The sequence below is a fragment of the Centruroides sculpturatus genome, unplaced genomic scaffold, assembly GCF_000671375.1.
Source record: "Centruroides sculpturatus isolate CEXI.00-Female unplaced genomic scaffold, Cexi_2.0 scaffold1256, whole genome shotgun sequence".
NCBI classification, from domain to species: domain Eukaryota; kingdom Metazoa; phylum Arthropoda; class Arachnida; order Scorpiones; family Buthidae; genus Centruroides; species Centruroides sculpturatus.
This window is the reverse complement of record NW_019385376.1, coordinates 194,141-220,799: the sequence shown is the minus strand read 5'-3', so window position 1 is coordinate 220,799 and position 26,659 is coordinate 194,141. Positions and strand designations below refer to the sequence as shown.

Genomic DNA, 26,659 nt, shown 5'->3' with positions numbered 1-26,659 from the left:
AGGCTTTTGTGTAGTCAAATTAATTAATTTTTAATATTTAATTATAGCCTTTACATAATTTTGCATAGCGTTTGGTGTGTTTATGAGACATACTACTATCTGTAATTTTTTTTTTTTGTTTTTTGCAAATTTAATTCACATTCCAGGTTGGTTCATTCCATGCTAAAAGAAAAGATGATGATGATTCACACTTCTTAACAATGTATATTGTATAATTTTCTTTGAATAAACATTATACTTAAAATATTTGAATATTTTTTCGACATAGAACACATTATGTATTTTACATTAATTTCTATGGGGAAAAAACTGTTTCACTTAATGAATGTTTAGCATTATGAGGAAGAATCTGGAACAAATTATGCTCGTTAAGTGAGGTTTAACTGTACTAATTCTTTTTGGAGGAAGGTGGGAAATATGGCATGGAATGCAATACTGTACACAGAAATTAAATCTAAGTAAACAGGAAAACAGAATGTGTGACATGACTAATATTTTTGTGGAAATGGAATTACATTGGGATATGCCAGATAATTGAGAGGCCAAATTAGCAAGTGTGTATTGAATTACATTTGAATTTAGAGCTTTTTTTTTTATGAAGCAATTGTTTTGGTATGAAACTTATCTTAACATTAAGTTAAAATTATAAATATTTTAATTTTTATTATTTTAGATTTTAATTTAAAGATATTTGTTTAAAATTATTATATTTTCAATTTGGCATATTATTGTAAATTATGTTTTATTTTAATTTGTTAATAGATTCAAAAATTCATTATAACAATGTTGAATCTAACCAAAAAAGAAATTTATAATTTAAAGAGAATAAAATATATATACTGTCGACCCCCCATAACATGGTAGATACGTTCCATTCTTTATGAAATTGATGTTCTAAGAGTCTTTGAATACATGAGCCAATCACAGCCCAGCATGTATGCAGTTTACGGACTACGGCTGTTTGAAAGGTTTTCTTCCATAAAATTAATAGATTCTAGACTAATTCGACTCAACATTTCCAAAATACAAATAATTTTTTGGGAATAATTCATATAAACTACGCTATAAACAAAAAATTGTAGAATTACTTACCGAGTGTGCACCGTTTGATGACGCCATTGCTTAAGCTTGTTTTCGTTGTGGAGCTTGTCATCGAATGGCGCTCACGTGCTTCCTGATAAATTATTTCTTTTGCGAAAAATTTGCTGAACTTTGGAGACATCATTAATATAAATATAATTTTTATGGACGTTAAATAATAAATGGTTTTTAGTAGGTCTGCTGCTCGTTTAAACTCAACAGTTTGTACGATATCCACTATTAGTCTAGATTCGACCAATCCTGTCGCAACACAAGTCAGCGATGACGTTTTACCAAATTATACGAGTTTTTTTAGCGTGTTTGTATGAATACTGTCGCAATTTTTTCGCCGTCATATAGGAATCTGAACTGTATGAACCCATGTTATGGGGGGTCGACTGTAAATTTAAGAAATTTAAATATATAGTACAGTTTCACAAAATGTGGGGTATTATCCTATGAGGGACATCTCTTTTTTGAAAGAGGTAAAGCAATAGTGAAAAATTAGGAATGTTTTTCTGACTAGAAAGTTTAAGCAACACAATAAACAACTGTCTTTTGGCATAAAACTCTAATAAATACAAAATAAATGCAAGTACTTTCAATGGTGCATTACTGTTTTCATCAGACAAAAAATTTTTGTATTTGTCTGATGAAGACTAATACACTGCTGAAAGTACGAAGGTCATTTTAAGTAAAGAACGTTTGTATCTCTAGATATTTTTATTTAAGATAATGAAACAAAATGTATTTTACAACATATATGATACTTTAGCTATTTTTCTACATAGTTGCCATACAAATTTAAACATTTGTCATAGAGTTTCATCAGCTTTTCTATGCTTCTACACACTCAGTTACTGCCAAGTTCTTGAACCAGTCATTAATGGCCTCTTTCAGTTTGTTGTCAGTTCCATAGTGATTCCCGGCCAAAAAATCCTTCAATTTTGGGAAAAGATGGTAATCACTTGGAGCCAAGTCTAGGCTATGAGGAGGATGTTCGAAAACTTCCCATTTAAACTGCTGAAGCAAGTTCATCAATGCAGCAGCTGTGGACATGTGCTATCCTGAAGAAGCACAATGCTTCTGGACAACAATCCCTGCCATTTGTTTTGAACTGAAGCTTCATTTATCACATTACCATAAACCTCACACTTGGCGGGATCTTTAATTTTGTCACACACATCAAAGTCGTTGTACACAATGTGTACAATTGGTTTCCAATGTGTACCACTAATTGGGAACCATTGGTTTACTGTTTACAGTAAACCAATGGTTCCCAATTAGTGGTACACATACCCCCAGGGGTACATGAAATTGCATGAAGGGGTACGTGCGGCAATCTAAAATCGGTCAATTTAAAATTTAAATGCATGAAATGAAGCAAAAAAAAAATAATGGATGGACCATCAAAAATTCGGTAATTTACAACATGATGTCGAACGCACAAATTCGCTTATTTATAACTAAAAATATTCTCAAAATTTCATTTAAAAAAATGAATTTGCGACAATACCTAAATGAAATTCTTACGCAAGAAACAAAAATTGTACAATTAACACAATTTGTTATCGCAAAATTAATTTTGAAAATTTTTGTTGCTGTTGCGAATAACTCCACTGACCACCTTCCCATCTCTGACCAAGAGGAATTAATAGACATTTCATGCAACAGCAGACTCGAGAGTTGTTTTGCAGAGCAATCACTGAGTAATTTTTGGCTGACCTAAAAGACATTTATCATGTCAGCAAAGCGGTAATAAAATATTTACTACCATTTTGCACAACATACCTCTGCGAGAGCGGATTTTCGGCCATGACAAACATGAAAACTAGACATCATCACCGACTTCAACTCGAAGATGACTTGAGACTGAAGCTGACCAAAAAGCAACCAGATTTTACAAAGTTGTGCAAAGAAAATCGTGCACATTTGTTACATTAAAATTAAATAACCTTATGTTATTTTCATTATTATTAGAATTGTATTTTAAAGGTAATAAATGTAAAAAGACTTATTTTATTTATCACTAGCTGTCTACCCACAGCTTCGCCCGCGTTATATTGAATTTTCTCGTGGGAGTAAGATATTTTCTCGCAGTAAAATGTAGCCTATGTCCATCTCTAACATGTAAGCTATCTCTGTGCCAAATTTTATTAAAACCTGTTCAGCGGTTTAGACGTGAAAAGGTAACAGACAGACAGAGAATTACCTTCGAATTTATAATATTAGTATAGATTAAAATGAATTTCTGCTATAAGAGATATGTGAGTTTGAGCTCTTTCTTGAAGTGGTATGCAGGAAAAACTAATTGGGAACCACTGCAGTAAACGATCGTTGCGGCTCGCTGTTAGCATCAGACTGACATGAAAAAATGGAAAAGTCCATGACGCGGCAGTGGGGTGGGAGAACTGCGCGGTTCATCAGATCAAAATGTTCTTTTCTTTTAGAATGACCCTTTACTTGCATGTTTTGTGTTTATTAGAATTTTAATGCTGAAAGACAGTTGTTTGTATTGCTTATCTAATTTGCTGTCAAGTATGTGTTCAAATTTTTGCAATGACAAAGTTTTGATGAGTCTCTGATTTATATAAAAGATGATGGATATTTTGCTGTCATTTTCAATATCATATTTGTAAGAAACAGGCATCTTACTTACATATGATATAAAGAAAAAAATTTTGATCTTCATTGATAGTTAAACAAGAATTATGGCTAGCAATGTCATTATACATCATATTTTGATAATGTTATACTGACAATTTATTACACTAACAATTTTTAATATTATACATTTTTTTATGTCTTTGCATGTGTGCATGCAAATGTTAAAAAATTATAACAAATTTTAAATTTGAGCAAAACACCTATTGTAGCAAATATTAATTTAGTTTATTTGGGAAAAGGTGGGATATGAAAAATTTTTCTCATGGTAGAGCATTATTAGAAAAGTTTGAAAATCATTAGTCTAGAAGATATTTTTGTATATTATATACTAAAGATTATTTTAAAGAAAAATATATAATCTTACTAAAAAGCAGAGAAAATTTTAAATATATATTATCCAGATAAAACCTAAGATATAAAAGTTGGACATTATTCAGTACTCTGAAACATTTTTGAAGGTGCATTCATTATTTATATTTTGTATGATTTTGACATATGTTGTTTTTATTTGAATTTATTATGTTTTAACTTAAAATTTAATGATTTAATTAATTAATAGTTATTAAAATATTTTCAGACTGATGAAAGTACTTCCCGACACAGCTTTAGTTCTGACAGCGATGATTCTGATGTACCAGAAGAATTGAAAAAAGAATATGTAGAAGAAAATGCTGATGATTATCAGAAGTGTGTATTAATATATTCTGTGAAATGTATATGACTTTTTAAAAATTAATTTACATAGCATAAATTCAAAAAGTTTTAAGTTCTGCCAAAAATGCTTTTATAAAAATTGTTATATGAGATGTCACATTACATATAAAAAGTGCGTTTTACATTGCAAAACGATTTTTTAAATATGTGAGCAGCATCCCCTTGGTTTAGGATTTTTCTGACACCACCTGTGATTGGATTCACAGAAAACCTTTGAGTACATGTGTCAGCAGTATTGTATGGGGAGCAGAGGGCAAGCAAATCAAGGAAGGATAGGAGAGACATAGCGCTCAGAAGTGATTGATTTGACAGTGAAGTAACAATAAAACAACTAGATTTATTTTAACATAAGTAAAACTATTGCACAAATGACAACAGCTTTTTTATCTTTACCTATATTTACATCTATTACTATATCCTATACTTTTCTGTATTATTTGGCATCCTACTCGCAACTAATTCTGTCTAGGAAGGGAGTTTTACAATTTAATCATGTGTCAAATAACTTCTTCCTAAGAACAAACATCCTTAACCTATCAGATGTTGAAATTTTTCTCTGTTGCATGTGGTGTTACATTGAATTTTTGTCGATGTTAAGGCCTAACGAAAATTACACATTTTTGGAAAAAAAAATTGTGGCTATTGTATTGTCCAAAATTATTTTTTAATTTTGCACAAACAAAATAAATATATTAATAAGTGTAAAAACAAAAAAAATTATATTTCGGAAGTTTTAATATAAAAATTATAATGACTAGCGACATCTAGTTTCAATGATGATACAAGATATTTTGGGTCAATCAGTTAAGGTCAACAGGTTGCAAACCAAGATGTCAGGAATAACACTGGACAGGTTAAGGTTCTTTAGACAGTTTGGTGCTCCTTTGATGCAATAAGTCTTTAGAATATCAAAATGTCCTTATCTCAGATACTGCATAAGTTTATGGACATCAAATCCAAATGCAGATACACTAACAGAGAGAATTCAGGCAATGAACAAACCCCAGAGACAGGTAACCTCTAACCTCTTTTTACTTTGCTCTTTTATAGGGTACCTTCTCCTGAATCACAATATACCCAAATTTGGTAATATCATGAAGAATGTGATGACCAACCTCAAATTTTTTCATTGACTTCCCTGAATTGTTGCTCCAGGAAACTATCTTTTCGAAAGAAAGTGTGATCAAGAGATAAAATCTCATTAACTTCCTTGTTGATTTCTATGATTTTTTTAGCTTAACAACTTATTTACTTTGGATATTAAATTTTTAGAATGGGTTCTGACAAATAAAAATTTATCTATCATGTTTCTTACATTTTATTTTTATTACATGTTTCTTATATAAACTGTTTTATTTAATTAAGAAAATTTCATTTAACAACACATGAATTACAAAACAAAAATAAACTTATTAAAATTTGTAAAAAAAAAAGAATCATAAATAACAATTCTTTCATTGCCCACAAAAAATAAATTTGATTTGTCTTCACTAATATCTTCCAAAACAACATTTTGCTGATAGAAAATGCACAATCTGTCTATATTAGTGAACTATGTTGTAGCAACTGAAAGAACATTTGCTAGAATAAGATGAACAGATTATTTCATAACAACTTGTATCAAAATTGCATAGTATAAATACTGTGTTGTTCAAGAATTGCTGCCGTTTCTGAACTGCATAATATTGAAACTGTGTCATATAAGTACTGCATTATACAAGAGTTACCTGTATGTGTTTTTTTGAGTTAAATGAATATTTATTTTAAAAGTTATTTATTATTAAAAGATATTCCCTTAACCAATTATTATATTGCATTATCATACATGATGTGGCATTTTTTCATAGTATTAATGTTAGAATAGCCAACATTTTTACATTTCATATTTAATGTAGTTTTCATAAATATCAAATTAAATGAAAGTGCCTTAAAAAGATTTAAATCAATTTAGATTATAAAAATTTTCAGTGTGATAACTTAAAATATTATTTTGTCAAAGTAATTAGTCTAAATTTTATTTAAAATAATTTTGGGTTGTTTTGTATTTGATATTAAACTCAGGTGTTATTACTTCCTTATTATATTTTTTAATAACATGAACACTTTTTCATCAGCCCTTTATTTGAGGCTACTTGGTCATCTCTAAAAATGTCTGTTTAAAAATATCCCAAAGCAACATGAGACATCTTCTCTAATTGCCTATGCACATCTGGAACTATGGAAGGAATTTAACTGTTGAATTTATGGTCATTGCTCTCTGATATGCAAAACTTGCTCAAATGACTTCTGGTAGGTGGAATACTTTTACAAGTTCCACTTATTTTAAAAAATCCAAAAATTCTTTGAAAGTTTTAATTTCAAATAAATTTTTAAATTATAAGACAAACCAAAGTAAAAAAGTGAAGATTTTTACTTTCCCAACTATTATAGGATATAACATAGGGAAAGTATAATGATTGGTCAGATTTTGACCACCTCCCATTTTTTTTTCATTTGTTTACATTTTGACACTTGAGTTCAAATATCTAAAAACAAATTTCCTTATAAAAGTGTGTGTGTGTGTGTCAGTGTTTGTTTTGCATTATATCTCAGGATTGAATGAGCCAAAGATTTTGAAATTACTAGATTCTTTCTATATATGGGGCATTGATGCTATTAAACTTTGGTGTTAAAAGTCAAATGGTAAGGCAATAAGGGTCAAGTCATATCTTGGGTGAGGTTGGATTAATGAAAATTTTACTCATTATTGGAATTTATAATAATATTCAAAAGCTACTTCTATCCTCAAAATTAAGCCTTCTGCCTTTTTTATAATAATTAATATAAAAATGAGTTTTTAACAAAATTTCATAACATGGACCCCACACAATTTTAACTTTGAACTAGTGCCTTCCTTAGTTTTTTTTTTTTTTTAAATAGAGAAATTTATCATAATTATATAAAATTACTCCTTTTAAGCTTTTGTTGTTTAAATTTTATATTCTAGTATAATTAAACATAATTGGATTTTCCGGTCCCCTTAACTTCCTGTTTGAGTGCTCGGAAAATCAAGAAAAAGCTCTTTTCAGAGTTTCTGATGTACAATATGCTTTTGGCTTAACTTATACAAAGTGTTTCTGAAATGGTGGGACAAACTTCAGGATGATTCCTTACAGGAAAATAAAGAAATTAAAAGGTATATAAACATGTCCAGAAATAGACAGTTTTGAGAAATCAAACCTCTTATGACAATGTCAGATGCAAGATAAATTTTATTATATAACTCTCTTACATAACTCTTGACTAAAATGAGCTCCAGCTTACTTTAATCAACTTTTATAGCATGTACACATTGATTAAATAAAGTGAGCTGGAGCTCACTTTAATCAATATGCATGTGCTATATTAAACAATAAACTATATATCCACACAGATACATAGGCAGAGCAGGTCCAGTGGCATGGCATCTACATTCCCAGTCTGAATCCTTTGGATTTTTATCTGTGTGTCACCTGAAGATGCTAGTGTATGCTGCTCCTATTGGTAATGTCAACATGCTGCTGCAATGCATTGTCAGTGTCGGCACTACCATTTGCAGAAGGCCTGAAACCTTCTAAAAAGTACAGCAGTCCATGTTTTCAAGTCTCCATGCTTACATAGATGCTTATGAAGACTATTTTGAACATTTTTTTGATGAAGAGTGCTATGTAATCAAGAGAATATGTAATAAAATCTGTCTTAAATCTGATACTGTCATAAGTTTGATTTCTTGAAAACCATCCATTTTCAGATATATGTTTACTTGCCTTTTTTCATTTTCCTGTGAGGAATCATCCCCAGTTTGTCCCATTATCTCAGAAACACCCTGTATTAAATAGCAAATAGCAATTATTAGACAAATCACATAAATGGAAAATTTTTAAATTTTTATCTTAGAAGAGAAATTACTTTATAATACTGTTTGTGTCATATAATAAATTATATTATTTACTTTTATTTAGAGTTTCAAAAACACACAAAAAACATAACTTCACTACCAAGAAAAAGCAACCTCCTATTTTGACAAATACAACTTTGAATGTTTTGAGATTATTTGGTATGGCAAATATATTTTTTTACTGTTTCTATATGAGTAATATAGTTTATATATATAACAATTAACAGTAAACAATTTTTTTAGGCAAATATATGCAAATGATGCATGTTTTGAAACCGATTGCTTTTGACGTTCTTAATTGTATGTTTCAATTATTTGATTATTATATGTATGCTGTAAGTATTAGTTTTTTTTATATCCAAAGTAAATTTTTAAAATTGTATATTTAATATGACTATATACAAATTGCAGTTTTCTAATAATAGTTGTGGTTATTGTAAAATTTTTATTTCTGAAGCTATAAAAGATTGAAAGCTGATAACAACAATAATTGTTTTGTATAATATTTTTTATAGATAGTTATTACATTTCTCATTATGCTTTATGGTCCATAATAATTAAATAGATTAGAAAGCAATTATACATTTAATTGGTAATAAAAAATAATAATAATTTGCAATTTTTGAAAGATTCAGTTCTATTAAGATGCTTGTTTTTCATTCAAAAATAGTAAGATAAAGAAAAAAATGAATAATGCTATACTTCAAATATTACAAAAAGACAAAATGTGATTTATGTAAAATACAAAAATATAATATATCAATATTTTTATTAATCATTTTAAAGAGTTATTTCTCTGAATTGAATTCAATATTGTTTTTCAGGTGTTTTGCTTTTTTGCAAAAGAAATGGTAAGTTTATAAACTTTTTTTGAATTTAACTTTAATGCATTCTTTTTTGATTTATTTCACTCACCTAGTATTAGGGTTTCTCAAATGGGATCCTGATTGTTTTTTTAACCTGGTAAATATCCTGGGAAATTCTTCTCATCCCAGGAAATCCTGCAAATTTCTTAAAAATTCACTTTTTTCTTATTTTGTGTTAAGATTGAGGAAATTTTGCAAATAGAAAGTATAATTAACTCATAAACTGTCAGAATACATTTGTATTTATTAATTTTAAACCTACTTATTAGTTTTTTTAATTTTTACTCTTTATGTTTGTTATGTCACAAATGGTCAATAATCAATATGTAGCTTATTTGTAGTAGGACTCTAAAAATTCTGTACTTGTCAGACCCTGTAATATCTGGAAAAATTGTGCTTATGCTATCTTAATTTTTAACCATGCCCAGTAGCTTCAACAACTGCATAACACCAGGTTGTGCAAATTGGGCAAGGATACAAACGAGTATGAAGGCTGCAAGTATGAAGTTTTTCTTTATAAACCTGATTATTAAAGACAAACGAACTGCTGAATTATTGGGCCATAAGCTTGATGTTTCTATTAAAGCAGCAGAGGTAGACAAATCAAGAATACTAGAGAGCAAAAATACAATGATCTCGAAAACAAACTAGATATCTTCCAAGTTACAGGTGGAAAAACACAACATCCATCTTCTCTTAAATGCATTAACCTATTTGATGTTGAAATTTTTATTTGTTGCCTGTGACGCCATGTTGAATTTTCATTGATGTTAAGCCTAAATTTTTTTAAAATAATAATCGTGTTTACTGTATCGTAAAAAAATCATTTTTTTATGTTTCACAAACAAAATATATATATTGAATAATATAAAAATGAAAAAAATTTTATTTTAAAAGTTCGTTTTAATATAAATTGTGACGCGAAGCAACATCTAGTATCAAAAACGTTCCAATGTAAACACGGAAATATTCGGGATCTCCCACGCAGGTCAATGAGGTTAACCCAAATATTTTCGGGATCAACATAGGACAGGTTAAAGATGATTCCTCCCACATGAATTGAATTGGAAAGGGCATTCTTGATAGCAGGACTTTTCATTAGTTAAATAAGAACCAGATTGATTGATTGGTGGAGTATTTGACCATCTTTGCTTTTTAAAATCTTATAAAAATTTACAATAATATTTTGTATTATGTTTTATTTATAAAATGAAAATTACCTTTTAAGTTAGAAGTTTGATCTAAGTTCATTTTTTTAAATTTTCAACTCAATTCAAAGCATTTTTATTATTGTTGTTGTTGTATGCCAGTTTCCAGCAAACTTTAATAAATTTTTTCTATTTGTGAAAATTTCTACGTAATTCAAAGGTAATTTTTAATATATATTTTACACAGCATTATTAATATGATTTAGGAGGTTGCAGAAAGTATTAAATTACTTTAAAAAATGAGAAATAATTATATCATTTGATTTCAAGATATTTTGTATAGCTTAATAATAATTAATTCTATCCTGGGAAACAGTTCACTTTTATCCTGGAATCCCAGGACAAGCAAAAGACCAGAAAATGAGAAACCCTACCTAGTATTACTAAAATATCTTGTTAAAGTTATAGAACACAATAAAGTGTAAAACTAGTTTAGAAATCATGCTAAATAGTTTTTTCCTTGAATTTATTGAGATGTTTTCTCATGAAATTTTTGAAAGAATAAGCTTACTTTATGTTTTATTTAAAACTGAAAATCTGGAACTATTGGACATGTCTCAAGCTAAATCATTGCTATAGTTAAAATATGGTAGAATTTTATTTTAACGGATCACAGAATAATGGATTTTTTTCTTGGTCTTGCAAAATCAATGTAATTTTACTTCTTTTTAGCAGATTTGTTACTTGGAATAATGGATTTTTTTTAACCCTAAATCTGTTGTAAACGTTTCATTTTTTTTCAACATTTAATTAATATTTGGGATATTTGTTTCTAGAAATTTGTAGAGTTTTATGATGCATTTGTTACATTTGGGGTATATACAATTGAAGAATTATACAAAGAGAATCAGCTGGCTGATATGATCAAGAAGATGTCACCTAGTGAACACTCACTGGTCCAAGAATAGTGCCAAAATTTAATGAGGCCATCAAGTATTTCCAAGTCGTGAAGACCTTCCTGATGAGTTTCAGCATAAATGAATAGGCTGTACTGTGCATGACATTGCTAATATCCAGCGGTGTTGTATTCAATAGACAGAAAAGCAGCATTGAAAGAAACCACAATGGATGAGTTTTTTCAACAAAGTGAAAGAACTGAAGTGCTAATGAGTATATGTAATTAGCTTCTTTTTATGCTTACTATATGTACAGTTTTTATCAGCTTTGTCATATGCATGTATGTTACAAACGTACATGTTTCTATGGGAAAAAGAAGAGAGATCTGAAGAGATAATTTCAAGTTCTGGTATTTCTTATACAGTTGACCCCCCCATAACACGGTAGACACGTTCCGTTCTTTATGAATCCATTTTGTACGAGTCCGTGCCAATCACAGCCCGACACGTGTGAAGTTTACGGACTACAGCTGTTTGAAAGGTTTTCTTCCATAAAATTAATTGATTCCTAGACTAATTCGACTCAACATTTCCAAAACACGTATATTTTTTTTGGGAATAATCCGTATAAACTATGCTATAAACAAAAAATTGTAGGATTTCTTACCGAGTGTGCACCATTCGACGTCGCCATTGCTTAAGCTTGTTTTCGTTGCGGAGCAACGCACCAAACAGTGGGCATGATTTCTGATAAGTTATTTTTCTGCGAAAACTTCGTTGAACTTTGGAGACATCATTAATATAAATAATTTTTATGCCGTTGAATAAGAAATGTTTCTTTCACAAGAAATGTATAAAATTAGTGCTGTATTAGACTTATGGTACCTAATTTACATACTGTACAGACGATAGTAAACTCAACTTACTTGCCTAAACTCTCTGTAGCGTGGTGCTGGATGGCGGAAAGTAGTTCGGCTGCCCGATGACATTTTACCGAATTATAGGAGTTTTTTACCATGTTTGTACAGATACCGTTGCAATTTTTTCGCTGTCATATAGGAATCCAAACTATAGGAACCCGTGTTATAGGGGGGTCGACTGTATATAGGGGTAAAAACAATTTTTTTCAAATAACAGATATTTTCTTGGGTGTGTGGAAAATTCGTTGTTTGCAATATAACTGATTCCTGGAACAGTGGATGATTTTCAGTGGCCCAAGTGATTCGTTAAAATGCGATTATTCTTCTGTAGCTTATCAGCAATTATAAAATACAAGCATAGTTGTAACTTAAAAGACCATAAAGAGGTGAACACATGGAAATGGAATTGGGGTTGCAAATTTACTGACTTTTTTATTACTGGTAATATAAATTTTCAGAATGTTGTTGGTTTACTGGTAATTTTTAAATTTTGACTCCATTGCAAAAGTTAGCATGCTAGTGATTGTTTATACTCAGTTGACACCAGTGGCTGTGTACTATGCCGGACCAGCGTCAAGGCAATTATTATTATTACAGTAGAGTGTCGTTTATCCGAATCAATTGGGGACTGGGGTTGTTTGGATAGCTTATTTTTTGGATAACCAATTATGTATGAAAAAATATATTAATTTATCCCGTGTTGAAATTTTTCTCCATTGCGTGTCGCTTCACATTGAATTTTCGTCGATGTTAAGTCTAATGAAGACTTGTATCGTTAAAAATTATTTTTTTATTTTGTACAAACAAAATAAATATATTGAAAAATATAAAAACAATAGTTAATTTAGTATCAAAAACGTAAAATATTTGAGTAGCCTAAGACATAAGCAAAGATTACAGCGCCACAGCACTGGTGAAAATTTAAATTTGTCGACTGGAATTCCTTTGGATAAATGACGCTCTACTGTATTATTATTATTATGTTGCAAATGTCATGTTCAGCTGACATTGGTGCCAAGTGCTATGCTGAACCAAAGTCAAGGCATAGCTATTCAAACAAGTGAAACATTAAGCTTCTGTGTTATTAGTGTAAGTGTCTACTCCTAGGAATTTCCTAACAATGTGATAAGTGTTCAATGTTATATGTTTTTATTAAGGTTTAATGTTTCTAGAATTTTGTGTAGTGTATGGGATATGACATCAGTGGAAGAGAGAACAATAGGCATAATAAATATCCTATCTATTCTCCACAGTTACCTTATTTCATGGGCGAGTGCAGTGTACATGTTGATTTTTTCAGTAGGAGCATTTTTCATGTTATGAATGTTTGGAATGGAGATGTCTATTATATAAGCGATCTTATTGCATTTGTCAATGAAAGTGATGTCAGGTCTATTGTAATAAATTGTTTTATCAGTGATTATGGCTCTGTCATAGTATATATGTTGTGTGTGTCATTTTCTAAAACTGCCTGTGGAGTATATAGTATGTTACCTGGGGTTTAATAATCTGTGTGTGTGTGCAAGCTCTCGGTGTATTATATTTGCTATTTGATTATGCCTCTGTAAATAGTTTGTTTGTGCTAAGAGCTTGCAACCAGAAGTTATATATTGTTTATTTCTGGCAGAATATGTTTTCTGCAAGTGTCATTTATGAGTGATGGATCCTTCAGAATGTGTTTTCTGTAGCTTTTAGTGTTTGACCTAATCTTAAATGGCAGCTATAAAACCTTCAGTCTCTTCAAACTGGCAGCCTGCAGTCAGCTAGTAGTTTGATGCAGTTTTGTCAATATAGTCCTGATCTAGGTCATATGTATGCCTGCCATGAAGTGCCTTTTGGCCCATGACTGTTTAATTAATGGTGTCTGTTGTTTGTGTTAAGCTATGACCAAGTGCTCAGAGTGTAAGTTTAAAGGTATGTGATTACTGTCTGTGAGAGTTATAGTTTTATGTAATATTGATTTGTTTTTTGTGGAAAAAGTGTCAGAATTTGTTTGTAGAGGAGGTTAACTATATTAGTCAGGCCATGGTCACCTTCTTTATGAGGAAGAGTTAGTATTATTAATACTTTTATTTATTTTTTATTACTGTAATGCAATCCCTAAATGGAACTGATGGCTAAAATTAATGTGAAGAAATACAGTGGAATCTGGTTATTATAATAATGGATAATCTTATCAATTGGTTATTGTTATCAATTATGATAATTGCACTTGGTGACAAAGCATAAGAATTCTTAGAAAATTTGTACTACTGTAAATGGACCTTTTCTTCAGAACTAACTTTTAATCAAAGCATACATTTTATATTTTACATACTGACAAGTATGTAAAAGGTAAGACACATGTAATGGCATGACAAGAATTCTTGGAAAATACATGTACTGTAGATTTTTACTTGAAGTATTCCTTTGAGAATGAACATTTCTGTTAAGATTTCTCTAGTTTAATTTTGTGATTTGTTGAGTTAAAAACTCTTGTTTATAAGAAATGTTAGCATATATACAAAGGAAACATGATAACTTCCTGATCTAACTTACTGCACAAGGCTGAAAGACGTGTCAAGACAGTATATGAAAGATTAATGTCATATTAGGTTTGATGCAAATTTAGTGGCTGTAGTACTAAAAGGTGATTTACAGTGGATTTCTCTGTATGACATGGCAGAAAATTTTAAACTGAGTATCAGTCAGTCATCAAGTTTTTTATAAAATGTTAAGCATCCTTGGAAATCAAGCAAAGCCTAGATTGTATGTATAGAGGAGCTTTGCCGTCATATATGACTGTCAAAGAATGCACTAAACATTTTTGATTAGGACAAAAATCTTTTGAAGATGTGAGATCTGGTCGTCCAGTAGACATAACCTTGAAAAAATTGGTGTGGTGGAGGAGCTGGTTCTTTCAAAATGCCAATTCAAAATGAAATAAATAGTAACAATATCAATATATCAGATACAAGTGTTTGGTATAAACTTCATGAGCATCTAGACTTGAGCAAAGTCAGTGCAAGATGGGTTCCAAAACTTGTTTCTTTTGTCTAGTGGCAGCAATGTGTAGAAAATGCACTTTTAACTTTGAATCTATATGGAGAGAATGGAATTGAATTTTTGAAATCTATTGTTACATGAGACGAAACTATGGTCCTTTATTATAACCCCTTTTCCAAAATGGAATTAATGTAGTGGCAAAGACCATGGGAAAGACCCCCAAAAATACGCTAAAGTGTCACCATCAACCAAGAAGGTCATGGATAATAGTTTTTGGACTGTGAGGGCATATTGCTGATGGACTTTAAAGAAAGAAATCCTACTGTAAATGCAAAATAAGGTCTGTTTTATATTTATGTGGACACCTATCAACAACTTAATAATGAAAGCAATGCATTGTTTCAGTCCAATATTTATTTACTAAGGTTTGATATAATACAATAAATTATGGAAAAACATATGGTACTGTTACTTTACAGATATCAAAAACAGAAATGTATCAAAATAAACTGTTTCAAATTTATCTGGACAGAATTCTATATCTCAGCATTGTACACAAAGTCACCATCCAATACTGCCACCGTATTGCTAAATAACATCAAACACTGTCTGGCACTGTTCTATTAAGTATTGCAGATATTCAAATTTCAATTTGTCCAAAGCATCTGTAATTGTTAGTTTGAGCTCAGTAATGTTTTTAAACTGTCTCCCATCTAAACTACTCTTGCCAGCATACTCTGAACATTTTTCATGGGATTTAGGTCTGGAATTCTGACAGGCTAGTCCATAACTTTTATATTATATATATATTTTTTTAACCATGATTTTGTAGACTGAGTTGTGTGTGGATGCATTGTCCTACTGGAAAGTTCAATTTGGGCTAAAAATAATGGGTCCAACATCCACAAAATGATCATGGAGCGTGTTTTGATAATCTTCTGAATTCAAACACTCGACAAACTTTTATGTAAGTCTTTGAAATCAAGGATGATTATATTGAAAAGTAAATATTATTTGTTTTTTTTCCCTTCTTTCTTTTTCCTTGCCCTTTTTCATTAGGTTAGAATCTTATGGTGCATCCTATGTAAATGTGTAATGTTGTATTAAATGTACACTTCATGATTAATATAAATTTTTAATTCTCTGTTTAATGTTATCAGCCAGTTATTGTTATCAAAAGTTGCAAGTTTCAAAGTGATCAAAATAAGTAATTCAGCAAGATGGTTGTCACTAATGCACTATAAGCAGTTATATTTAAAAAAAAATTATTGAATACATTGAAATTAAAATTGTAGAGATAATAGAAATTGTATTACAGCATAACTTGGGAAATTTTTACACAAAATCTTGCTAAAGTTCAGTAGCCTTATGAAATATACAAAATATGAGAATGAGTGTTTATATAAAGAATTTTTGTAATCATATATGTGAATAGTTAAAATTCTCAAGTTTGAGAATACATGATGATTGAAATATAAAACTTTATATAATTAATATATATTCCGATATTAATTAACTAATTTTAAAATATAAAAATTATTTCAGTGCGATCTCAATGAAAACATTTTGAGCAATAAATTGAAAGCTTCCCTTAAACGTATTAGAGAACATTTGATCTTGGATGAAAGTGAATTTGAATCTGATGATTATAGAAAAAAGGTAAAATTATATTTTAGACAAAAATTTCAAAATATTGTTTATTGGATTGAATATATTTTTAGGATAAAGTTCCTCCGGCTACTTTATCTCCAGTTGTTAATTTAAAGAGTAATGAGCAACTTTATGGTTTGGCACAACGGATAGCTGCAGCTGAATCACTGTAAAAATTTTTCTTGTATTAAATCTGTATGTATGATTAATTTATTTGAGGCTTAAAATTGATTTTATTTTTCAGTGTGTTTTTAGCAGAACAATTTGAATTTCTTAAACAGTCACTATCAACAATAATTCCAACTTCAAAACAATCATTTCTTCTTCAATTTTGTTCCCAAGTAAGATTATTTTATTTTATTATTGTACTTAATATGATTTTGAAATCAGCTTAATATAAACATTTTTTTTTTCTTTCAAATTTCAGTCTTTATCGACAGCAGTGGAACTTCGCAGACCAGTTTACGTAATTGTTTCTAGTAGAGCTGTTGATTATGATAAAATATTAAATCTTATGGGAACTGTGAAATGGGATGTACATGACATAATGTCTCAGCATAGTTCTTATGTTGATATAATGCTCAGGGTAATACATTTATTTTTTATTTCAAAATAATTTCTTTGTAGAATTTTAGTCAGTTTAAAATTTTAAGTAGATACTGATTTTATTTAATGGCTTATTAAATAAAAATTTGGAAAAATATTTCAAGAAAGAGCACAAACAAACTATGACTAAAATTAATCACAAAAAGTAAGAAAAAATATACCTTTATTGTTTATTTAGTTTAATTATTTATCAAATTTTATTTGAATAAATCTGGAGAAAATAAATTTTGGCTTTATCTGTGATAATAATAATTGTATTGCTTGCAGTTGATACTAATTTTAAAGTATATGTTTTTTATTTTATGTACAAGTTTAAAATGTGTTCTAACAGAAAATTTCAAGAAGAAAAGAAACATTAGATATATTATATCATTTAATATTTTTTTGTGTTTTATTCATAACAAAATTGTCCAAATTTTGAATTTATTTAAATAGCAGTTCTTACAAATTTATTGCAATTTTCATACTTCAAGACTTCTTTGCAGTTATTCAAACTTTTTCATAAATTACCAAATTCATAATGGGGCAACTGGGTGATGAGGGATGGAACCCAAAGAATGACCTATAGTTAAGAGTTGTTAGGTCAGCTAGAAAGATTTTCACAAGGTTAGTTTCCAGTTGCAACCAATTTCCACTACTATCAAACATATATATATTTTTTTTTATCTCTTCCCCTATACAGACAAAAATTAGAAATAGAATGAATGCTCAGCTTTTAGATGTACATGTTTACTTAAAGTATTATTCTCTAAATAAATAAATTAATTAATTAATAATGTTAGTTTTCAAACTTGAAATTATTTTCATGAATGAAAGTAATTTTTGAATTATTAATAAATGTGATTAAATACTAAAATTATTAATATTTACATAAATATTTGTTAATTATACTTTTGATTTTTATATAATTCAAGTTATTAATAAAAAAATGCAACAATTAACTGCATTTTATTGCACATTTCCTGTAAAAAAAGAGTGAGTCAGTTAGCCAATTAACAGGTTATTTGGCAGAAAACTAATTAACTAACCAGTTATTAGAAAACTTTGGTTACTTGACATTTCAAGTTAATATACGGAGTCAACACACACAACTATACCAGGAATATCCAGCACAAAACGTACAGGTAGCCCTCGGTTTACGCCACAGTTCTGTTCCTACAAAAGCCGGCGCAAATCAAATTGGCGTAAAACGAACCCGTATTTACAGTGAGGTATAGGGTTAGGTTCTACATAAGTGAAAAATAAGCTAATAATTTTGTTTATTAATACAATATAATACAAAATACATATAAATTTTTAATTTTTAAAATGTATTTTATCATAAAATAAAGTAAAATGTTTTTATTTAAAAATTTTAGTTTCGAATTTCTTACATTTTTCGGAAAAAAGTATCCATCTTTAATTGTTTACATTTTTGATTTCTTTCATTAAGAATTTCGGAATATGGTCGAATATGATGCTCCTTTTTACATTTGCACTTCGCTCCCAACATTGTCTAACTCACAAACTTCATCCGTCAAACTTTCCTTAGTTGAAAGGATACGTTAACCCGACGTAGAGCTACAGACGAGCGAAGACACTGATTGGTCGACCACCGGTCGCCGTAGCGCATATATAAGGTCAGTTTGAGCGGGAAAATTCAAGGTGGCTAAGGAGAGATAAATATCGTCTGGCCAACGAGAAGTAGATTTGTCTCACTAACGATAATTTGTGATCGCCGGAAGTGCTATTGCGTCGTAAGGTGTTTTCCTGAATGAACTGATACGGGATACATTCATTGGCGCTATGGATTCGGACGCCATTTATTGGACTATTAAGTTTAATAACTTGACTCGTGGGTACCTAAACGTTTAGTATTTTAATATTAATTTAATGCAAATGTATACATACCCAATAATAATAAACAGAAAAAATAAATATATTTAATAAAAATCTTTGTTTTAACGAATGTACAATGTCGCGGCTCGGTAAATATGTCAACACTGAAATGAAAATCAGTCTAGCATAGGGAAAATCGGGGAATTACACCTCAAAATGGCGAATTGCGCAGCGCCGTTATTGTGAATTGGTGTAAATTGAACCAGCATAAACCGAGGGCTACCTATACTTACTTAAAATAATGAAAACAAACATTTTTGACAATTTTTAAATTGTCATCTCATCTTCAGGCTAAAAACAGTGAAACAAGATGGGTATCCTTTCATCCTTGTCCAAAATCTCATCTGTAAATATCAATCTGGGTACAAATATAAGAAGGATGAACCAAAAAACCCACAAAGTTGTCAGGTTTAATCAACATCTTTCCAGGGTTTACATACAAATTATGAGAACAAACGAACTTAGTATCTCCTAAATGATAAACTCAACTGTGTTCTCTTTATTATGGAATGCCAAAGATACTATCAACACAGAAATCATCTGTTGTGTATTCTATTCCGATTACAGACAACAAATTCAACAAGAAATGGGTATACATAGGAACAACAGCTTAATTTCTTTACAAGTATATCAAGGAGCACCATTATTCTATCCAAAAGGGCCTTTCACTACATCATTAATGACATTTGCATCCAAAAATGATATAATGAAAAAAGTCTAATACATCCTAGTAGGAATTGGATCAATCTGAAACATCTAGAAATACTCAAAATATACAAAATTAATTTTTGGTACATGGCCATAAATTACAAAGATGCCAAAACATTCTCCAAAGCATGGCAGTCTATTTTTGAAGTACAACTATAAATTAAATCTTATTACTTAAAAAATAATCATCATTATTGATGTCAACATTTTTCAACCAATGAAGTAATTGCTCCATACATTTTAAAGTGAAGTTCAAATTTTTATGTTGATGTTTGACCATTTTTAACATGAAAGTGACAATTTAAAAATTGTCAAATGTTTGTTTTCATTATTTTTAGCATGTATATTGTGTACTGGATATTCCTGGTATAGATGTGTGTGTTGGACTTAATTAAATCCAGTTTTTATTTACAAGGAGGTTGTCATACATTTGCCTCTCTGATTCAAATAAAACTTGGCAAACACATAGACCTAAACACAAATAGATTCTTGTTCAAATAATAGGACTACTACTCAAGTGTTTCTGAAAAATGGGCCTTTTTGAAAATTGAGTATTTAGCTTGCGTCTTTGGAAGGTTCAATTTTTGTAATTGATATAGCTGAGTGGATAAGAAGCTAGGTGTAGGAGCTGTGCAATATAGGTTCAATCCTTTGCACTTTTAGGTTTTTTTAAATGTGTAACAAAATTATTTTTTACCGTATCATTAGCATTATCATCACTATTGTTATTCTTTACATTTAAAGCTTATAAAAGAGATTTAAAAAAGTGATGTCCTTTTCTATTTAGTGAAAATGAAGTCTCTAGATTTCACTCTTGTATGTCATTAAATAAAATTTTTACTTGTTTATATTAATTTCCACACAGTTATATTTGAAGTGAAAAACACATGAATGGATGAGGAAAGTCTCTACAACATAAAAAAATGCTGTAACTATGCTACCCAATCTCTATATCAGACATTTTTTTTGTTCGTCCACAGTAATTTCTGAAGCTTATTAGCTTGTGTCGACATAGTATGTAATCACAAGTGAAAACATCCAAAAATAAATATGAATAAATAAATATTTTATTTAATGTCATACAGGAGTTAAATCTAGAGACTTCATTTTGCTAAACAGGAAAAGATATCATGTTTTTTAAATCTGTTGTGTTATAAGCATGAGAAATAACAATAGTAGTAATGCTAAATATACAGTAAAATAATAAAATAATTTTGTTACACATTAAAAAAAACCTAAAAGTGCAAAGCCTTGAACCTACATTGCGCAGCTCCTACACCTAGTCTCTTATCCACTTGGCTATATCAATTACGAGAATTAAACCTTCCAAAGACTTATAAGCTAAATACTCAATTTTCAAAGATCCATTTTTCAGAAACACTTGAGAATTAGTCCTATTATTTGGACAAGGATCTATTTGTGTTTAGATCTATGTGCTCGCCAAGTTTCACTCAAATCAGAGAGATGAATGTCTGGTTGTCTCCTTGTTAATATGTAGTTATTGTTAATATATTGAGAGTTTAATTTTTACAGGATTCTGTGGAAAGTAATATGCTGAAATGTAATTACTTTTTGCTAATAAAAATCACTGATTTTACATTAAGAGTTTAGATAGTGGTAATGTGGACATATTTAGCCATATTAATAAAAATAGGAGCAAAACCTTATACTTATGAGCATGAAGCTAATGCTTTTGAATGAAGGTTTTGTTTTAGTAATAAATATTTTGTATGAATAAAAGTAAGCATTTACTTTGAATTATGAGCATATCCTTCAAAATATATGCATCTAATCAGATGTATACTCAACTGCAAGAAGTATGGTTTGTTGTTGCTTTTATCTAGGTTTATTTTCTGTTAATGTTTAACCATGGCTGAAGTAGTTAATCTAAGGAAGGTTAAACATAAACTTTGTTCCTGTCCACTAGTCAGTGATTTCAAGGCATGATTTAAGTTTGAAGAAGAAAATGTTGAATGGTTGACACACAATTTTTTTAGGAATGATGAATGAATCGTGTGGTGATGTGTTAAACATATTTTCATTTTTTGTAAAGAAGTTAAGATATTTAACTGATCCTGGATTCCAAAAAGGCATAGAAGAATTTGGTGTAGAACAGTCAACAGTGTCATGAACTGTGAGCAATGTTGTGGAGAAAATGCACTCATATAGGAATAGAATAACCTAGACTTCATGTTGATGAGTACATTAATTGAAAAATTGCCCAAATTAAACATACAAGCTACTTGTGATGCCAGATGCATTTCTTGTTTAATAAATTGCAAAATTTGGTTATCTACACTAATTAATTAACAAAAGACCAACATGTGTATGATTAATATGAATTAAATACAGCTAATAAAATAGAACATAGGGAACAGGATTAAATGTGTCATAACCTGGGTACAATTGCAGATATGAATGATGCTGTTGGATCTTTAACAGAGCTATAGAGCATGTCGATAGGAGCAAAAAATGTCAAAGGAACCATGCCTCTAAATGTGATCCTTTGCAAGATATAACTGCCCAAAATCAGATGCATGCGATTGCGAGTCACATTGTGCACTCCTCTAAGACTATTTCATTTAACTATTTAGCCCACATGACTATACCAGCTTTGAGTAGCCGTAATACTTGGTTTTATATAGTTTTAGGGGGTGTGGGCTCATCCCTACCCTGGCACTGAGGTGTGAGCAATAATGAGCACAGAAGTGCACAACTACATGTATAGTGTTGGTCAAGGTGAGTGATAGCATGATGACATGGAGCATGGAAAATAGGCAGTAGTACTGGTTCAAGATAAAAACTGGTCAGTAGATGTTAATGCATTTATTATTTGTGTTACAGGCACTGTGATCAGTGCCTATAACATAACATGCTTGCAAGCATGATGGCAACTGGAACTGCCGTCATTGAGTTCCACATTTAGAGGTGAATATCTTGCAAAGGGTCCAGTGATGGACTTTTCGTTATTCTTTGATAAATATTGTTAGAATGTCTGATCACATTGCTATACTGACTGTTAAACATGCGATAGACTTAGTGGAGCATGCCATGACTCCCTATAGTGCTTGGAAGTAAGCTTTAGGTTGATTTCGGAGGGTTATATCTCACAAAGGGTCACATTTGGAGATATGGTTCCTTTGACTGTTTTGCTCCTATGAGCAAGCTCTACAGCTCTGTTAAGATCCCAACAGCGTCATTCACATCTGCAATCTTATCATAACCTGCATATTGAGAACCTTTTACTCATTTACCAAAAGAATTTGCTCAGATATTAATCATTATTCATACCAAATAGAGGAAATGTTTTCACTTCTACCTTATGCTTATTAGCATTTCCTTTGTTTTTATTCATATGGGCCATTGTCATAGTTGTAAGAAAGAACTAGTTCACAGCCTGTTTTGTTCATTAAAGATAAGTAAAGCTAAAACCTATCTGTAGTTAATACAGAGGTGAGCAAGAATTATACTCAGACCTTTACTACTATTATAAAATTGCAAGGTTGAGATTGATTTTAAACTGGAATTTGTATGATAGGAAAACTATGTAGCATCCAATTGTCTTTCAATTATTGATATTGACAGAATTGTGATAAATTTTATTTATGAAGATATGTTTAGTTTGTAAAAAAATATACCTTTTGTCATAAAAAATACTGTATATTATTACAATTGTTAACAGTATTACTGAAAAAAGTATTTAAACTTATAAAATTTTACATGATTATTTTTGGTCTGATATTTTTTTTATATTATAAAAATATTTGACTTATTTTAATTTAAAAATAACTTTGTTATTTTGCCCATCATCAAGAGTGATTTCATTTTTTTCCTTTGATTTAAATCTTTATAGATATCTAACATAAATTTTTTTCACTATGTTTAAAATTTATATTACATTGATTTAATAATTATGCTTGATAGCAGTCAATCTCATATTTCTTCATTCAAATTTTAATAAAAATGTTTTTTTTTAATTGAAATTTACATTTACAGTATCAGAAATTATTGAGTAACTATTGAAATAAAGAAATCTTTCTAATTGTTTAAATTTGTTTTCTGTAATTAGTAATATATCTGTAAAAAAATTGATTTCATTCACTTTAAAATCTTGTAAAACTTTTAGGAATTGCAAGTTTTTAGTATGAAGCTATCCGAAATATCCAAAATTATCCGAATTCCAAAAGAAGCGTACGATCTGCTATGGGAACAGTGTATTAAGTTAGCCAATAGGACTTTTGTGGAAGGGTAATCTGATTATTATATACTGATCTCATTACTGTGTGTTAAACTATAGATGTTTATGAAATAAATATTTTATAGTAAAATATTTATAATGCTTTACTAGATTTTCTCAAGCTAAAAAGTGTACAAATGAAGGCAGAGCATTAATGCAGCTTGATTATCAACAATTTTTGAGCAAAGTGGAGAAACTTACAGATTTGAGACCAGTACCAGAACGAGAAATTGTTGAAGGATACGTAAAAGCTTACTATTTATCTGAGTCTGCAATTGAAGAATGGATCCGATCGCATAGGGTACAAATGTTAATGATACTTATTTTTAATTTCTTTAATTGGATAATTGTAAACAAGGTTTGTTTACAATCAAACTGTTTTTTTTTCTTTTCTTTTTTTTTTGAATCAAAATTATATACCAAATATTTTCAAGTCACTAATGGTTTATTTTTAGTAAATTTATATGAGAAATATTTCAATTTTTGCATCATCTACATTATTTATATGCAAATTAGCAAATGTACAAATTTCTGGAAGATTTGTAAAATTGTTAAATTAATAATTCTAAAAATTTGGCTTGCATTTCAGAAATTAGTATGCTTATTTCCACAGTCTGGAAAGAGCATTGCAATCTTTCATATTTAGCATTTCACAGTCTTGATGAAAAACCTTTAATCATTATAAGTATTTTTCTAGAAGTGAATATGTAAAAGTTTGGCATTTAAAATAATTCTTTGCTTATTCACTATGATTAATCAATTAATAACTTCTTTTGGACTTTCCATGCTCCATAACTATTTAAAATTTCTCATTCTTGTTACAATAATAATGCAGTTGCTAATACATTAAATCTGATTATTATTCATTGCAGGAATATACTAGCAAACAGTTAATAGGAGTTGTAAATTGTGTGACGCAGATCAATAAAAAAGGACGCCAAAAGCTCATAAGCATCATCGAAGAGGAGAGAGTAAAAAGATGAAGTCCATCCGACGGTTTATAAACAAAATTGTCTGATCGTCGAATAACATGACGTCCACACACATTGTACATTACTCATTTCTGTAATTTATGAATTAATCTCCAGTCATTCCATGATTTTATAAAGTGCAATTTAATCAAAACAATAATAATGAAAAATTATTATAAAATTGACAAATAATAAACTGAAATACAAACTTAACATTATTTATCAATATTTTTAGCAGTGTTTGTGGATCTGGTTTTATAAAATCTGTGATATTTTGAATTGAAATAGAGAGTAATTAAAGAATATAATTTATATTTGGATATATTATTCAACAAACATTTCTTTATTTACCATTTAGTAAATAAATCATATTACTGTTATTTTCTTAGATATTTTAACAATTCATGTATATATAGTGTATAATTGTTGGTTCTATGCATTGTAATCAGTCAAAAATATAAATAAATTTCTGAAATGTTGATAAATTTTGGATGCCTCTCTGAATTTTTCATAAAATATTAATTTATACTTGAAAGTAGATATGTAAAAGCTTTATTAATATTACAAATATTGATTCAAAAGGTATTTCATTTGGCAAATGTAAAAAATTTTCTATTATGGAAATTCTGTAAAATGATTCTTATTCTCCTGGTGCACCTTAAATTCAGATGACACTTAATGCGAAATCAAATACTAACTATAAAGCTGGCTCTACACTTTTGGTATTTGCCAAGTGCCAAATAATTGCCTATCTGTTTCTCTTTGATTCAACATGCACACTACTCCAGCTCATAGGATTGTCTTGGAAGAGGGACTGATTCCTCCAATCTCCAGGATGCCATTTTCACATTGTACTAGGTCTGCACCTAACTCCCACTTAAATCATTTTATAGCTTTTTCTTAAAATTTTTATTTATTTATTGTATTTCCTTTTCTATGTTCAAAAAGTGTAACGTTTTAATATTTTTCAGAAATTGTGTTTCAAAAAAGAAAATCTTTAGCTTTTTGAAGTTTTTTCCAATCATTCTTTTAAAAAAAATAGCCAAGTTGTAACCAAGCTTAAAATAAAGTAAGCAAAAGTACTCTTAATATAAAAAGCTTATAAATTAATGTATGACACAGAACAGCTAATATAGTTGTTTACAACATCATGTTTCAAAATATTTATTTTAACTTGTAATTTGTTTTTGTAGCTACCATTGACAAAAAACAAAATATCTTGGGCCATGCAGATATCAAGTCCATCTTAGCAAGCTTTTTCTTCCTTGTTGGATTTGATATGGATAAATTTTGAGGTTGAAAGACTACTGCAGAGCTTTGTCAGGTAATAGATAAATTAAGTTTTATTTTTAAACACACACATCAATTTGCTGAAAGCTTTAAAAGTGTATTAAGGAAATATGGTAGCCAGTTATAA

The 26,659-nt window shown here is 29.6% G+C and overlaps 1 protein-coding gene across 1 annotated transcript; it reads left to right on the top strand.

Annotated features, from left to right (window-relative positions):
* The first annotated feature begins 4,322 nt into the window (after nt 1-4,322).
* On the top strand, nt 4,323-25,712 carry LOC111638311 (syndetin-like). The gene is made up of 11 exons (XM_023384001.1): nt 4,323-4,434; nt 8,442-8,536; nt 8,621-8,712; nt 9,202-9,228; nt 16,738-16,851; nt 16,914-17,011; nt 17,087-17,183; nt 17,270-17,428; nt 24,161-24,282; nt 24,383-24,572; nt 25,144-25,712. The coding sequence occupies exons 3-11, from the start codon at nt 8,629-8,631 to the stop codon at nt 25,252-25,254; spliced, it is 1,002 nt and encodes a 333-aa protein (XP_023239769.1). The 5' UTR covers nt 4,323-4,434; nt 8,442-8,536; nt 8,621-8,628; the 3' UTR covers nt 25,255-25,712.
* Nucleotides 25,713-26,659: the final 947 nt, after the last annotated feature.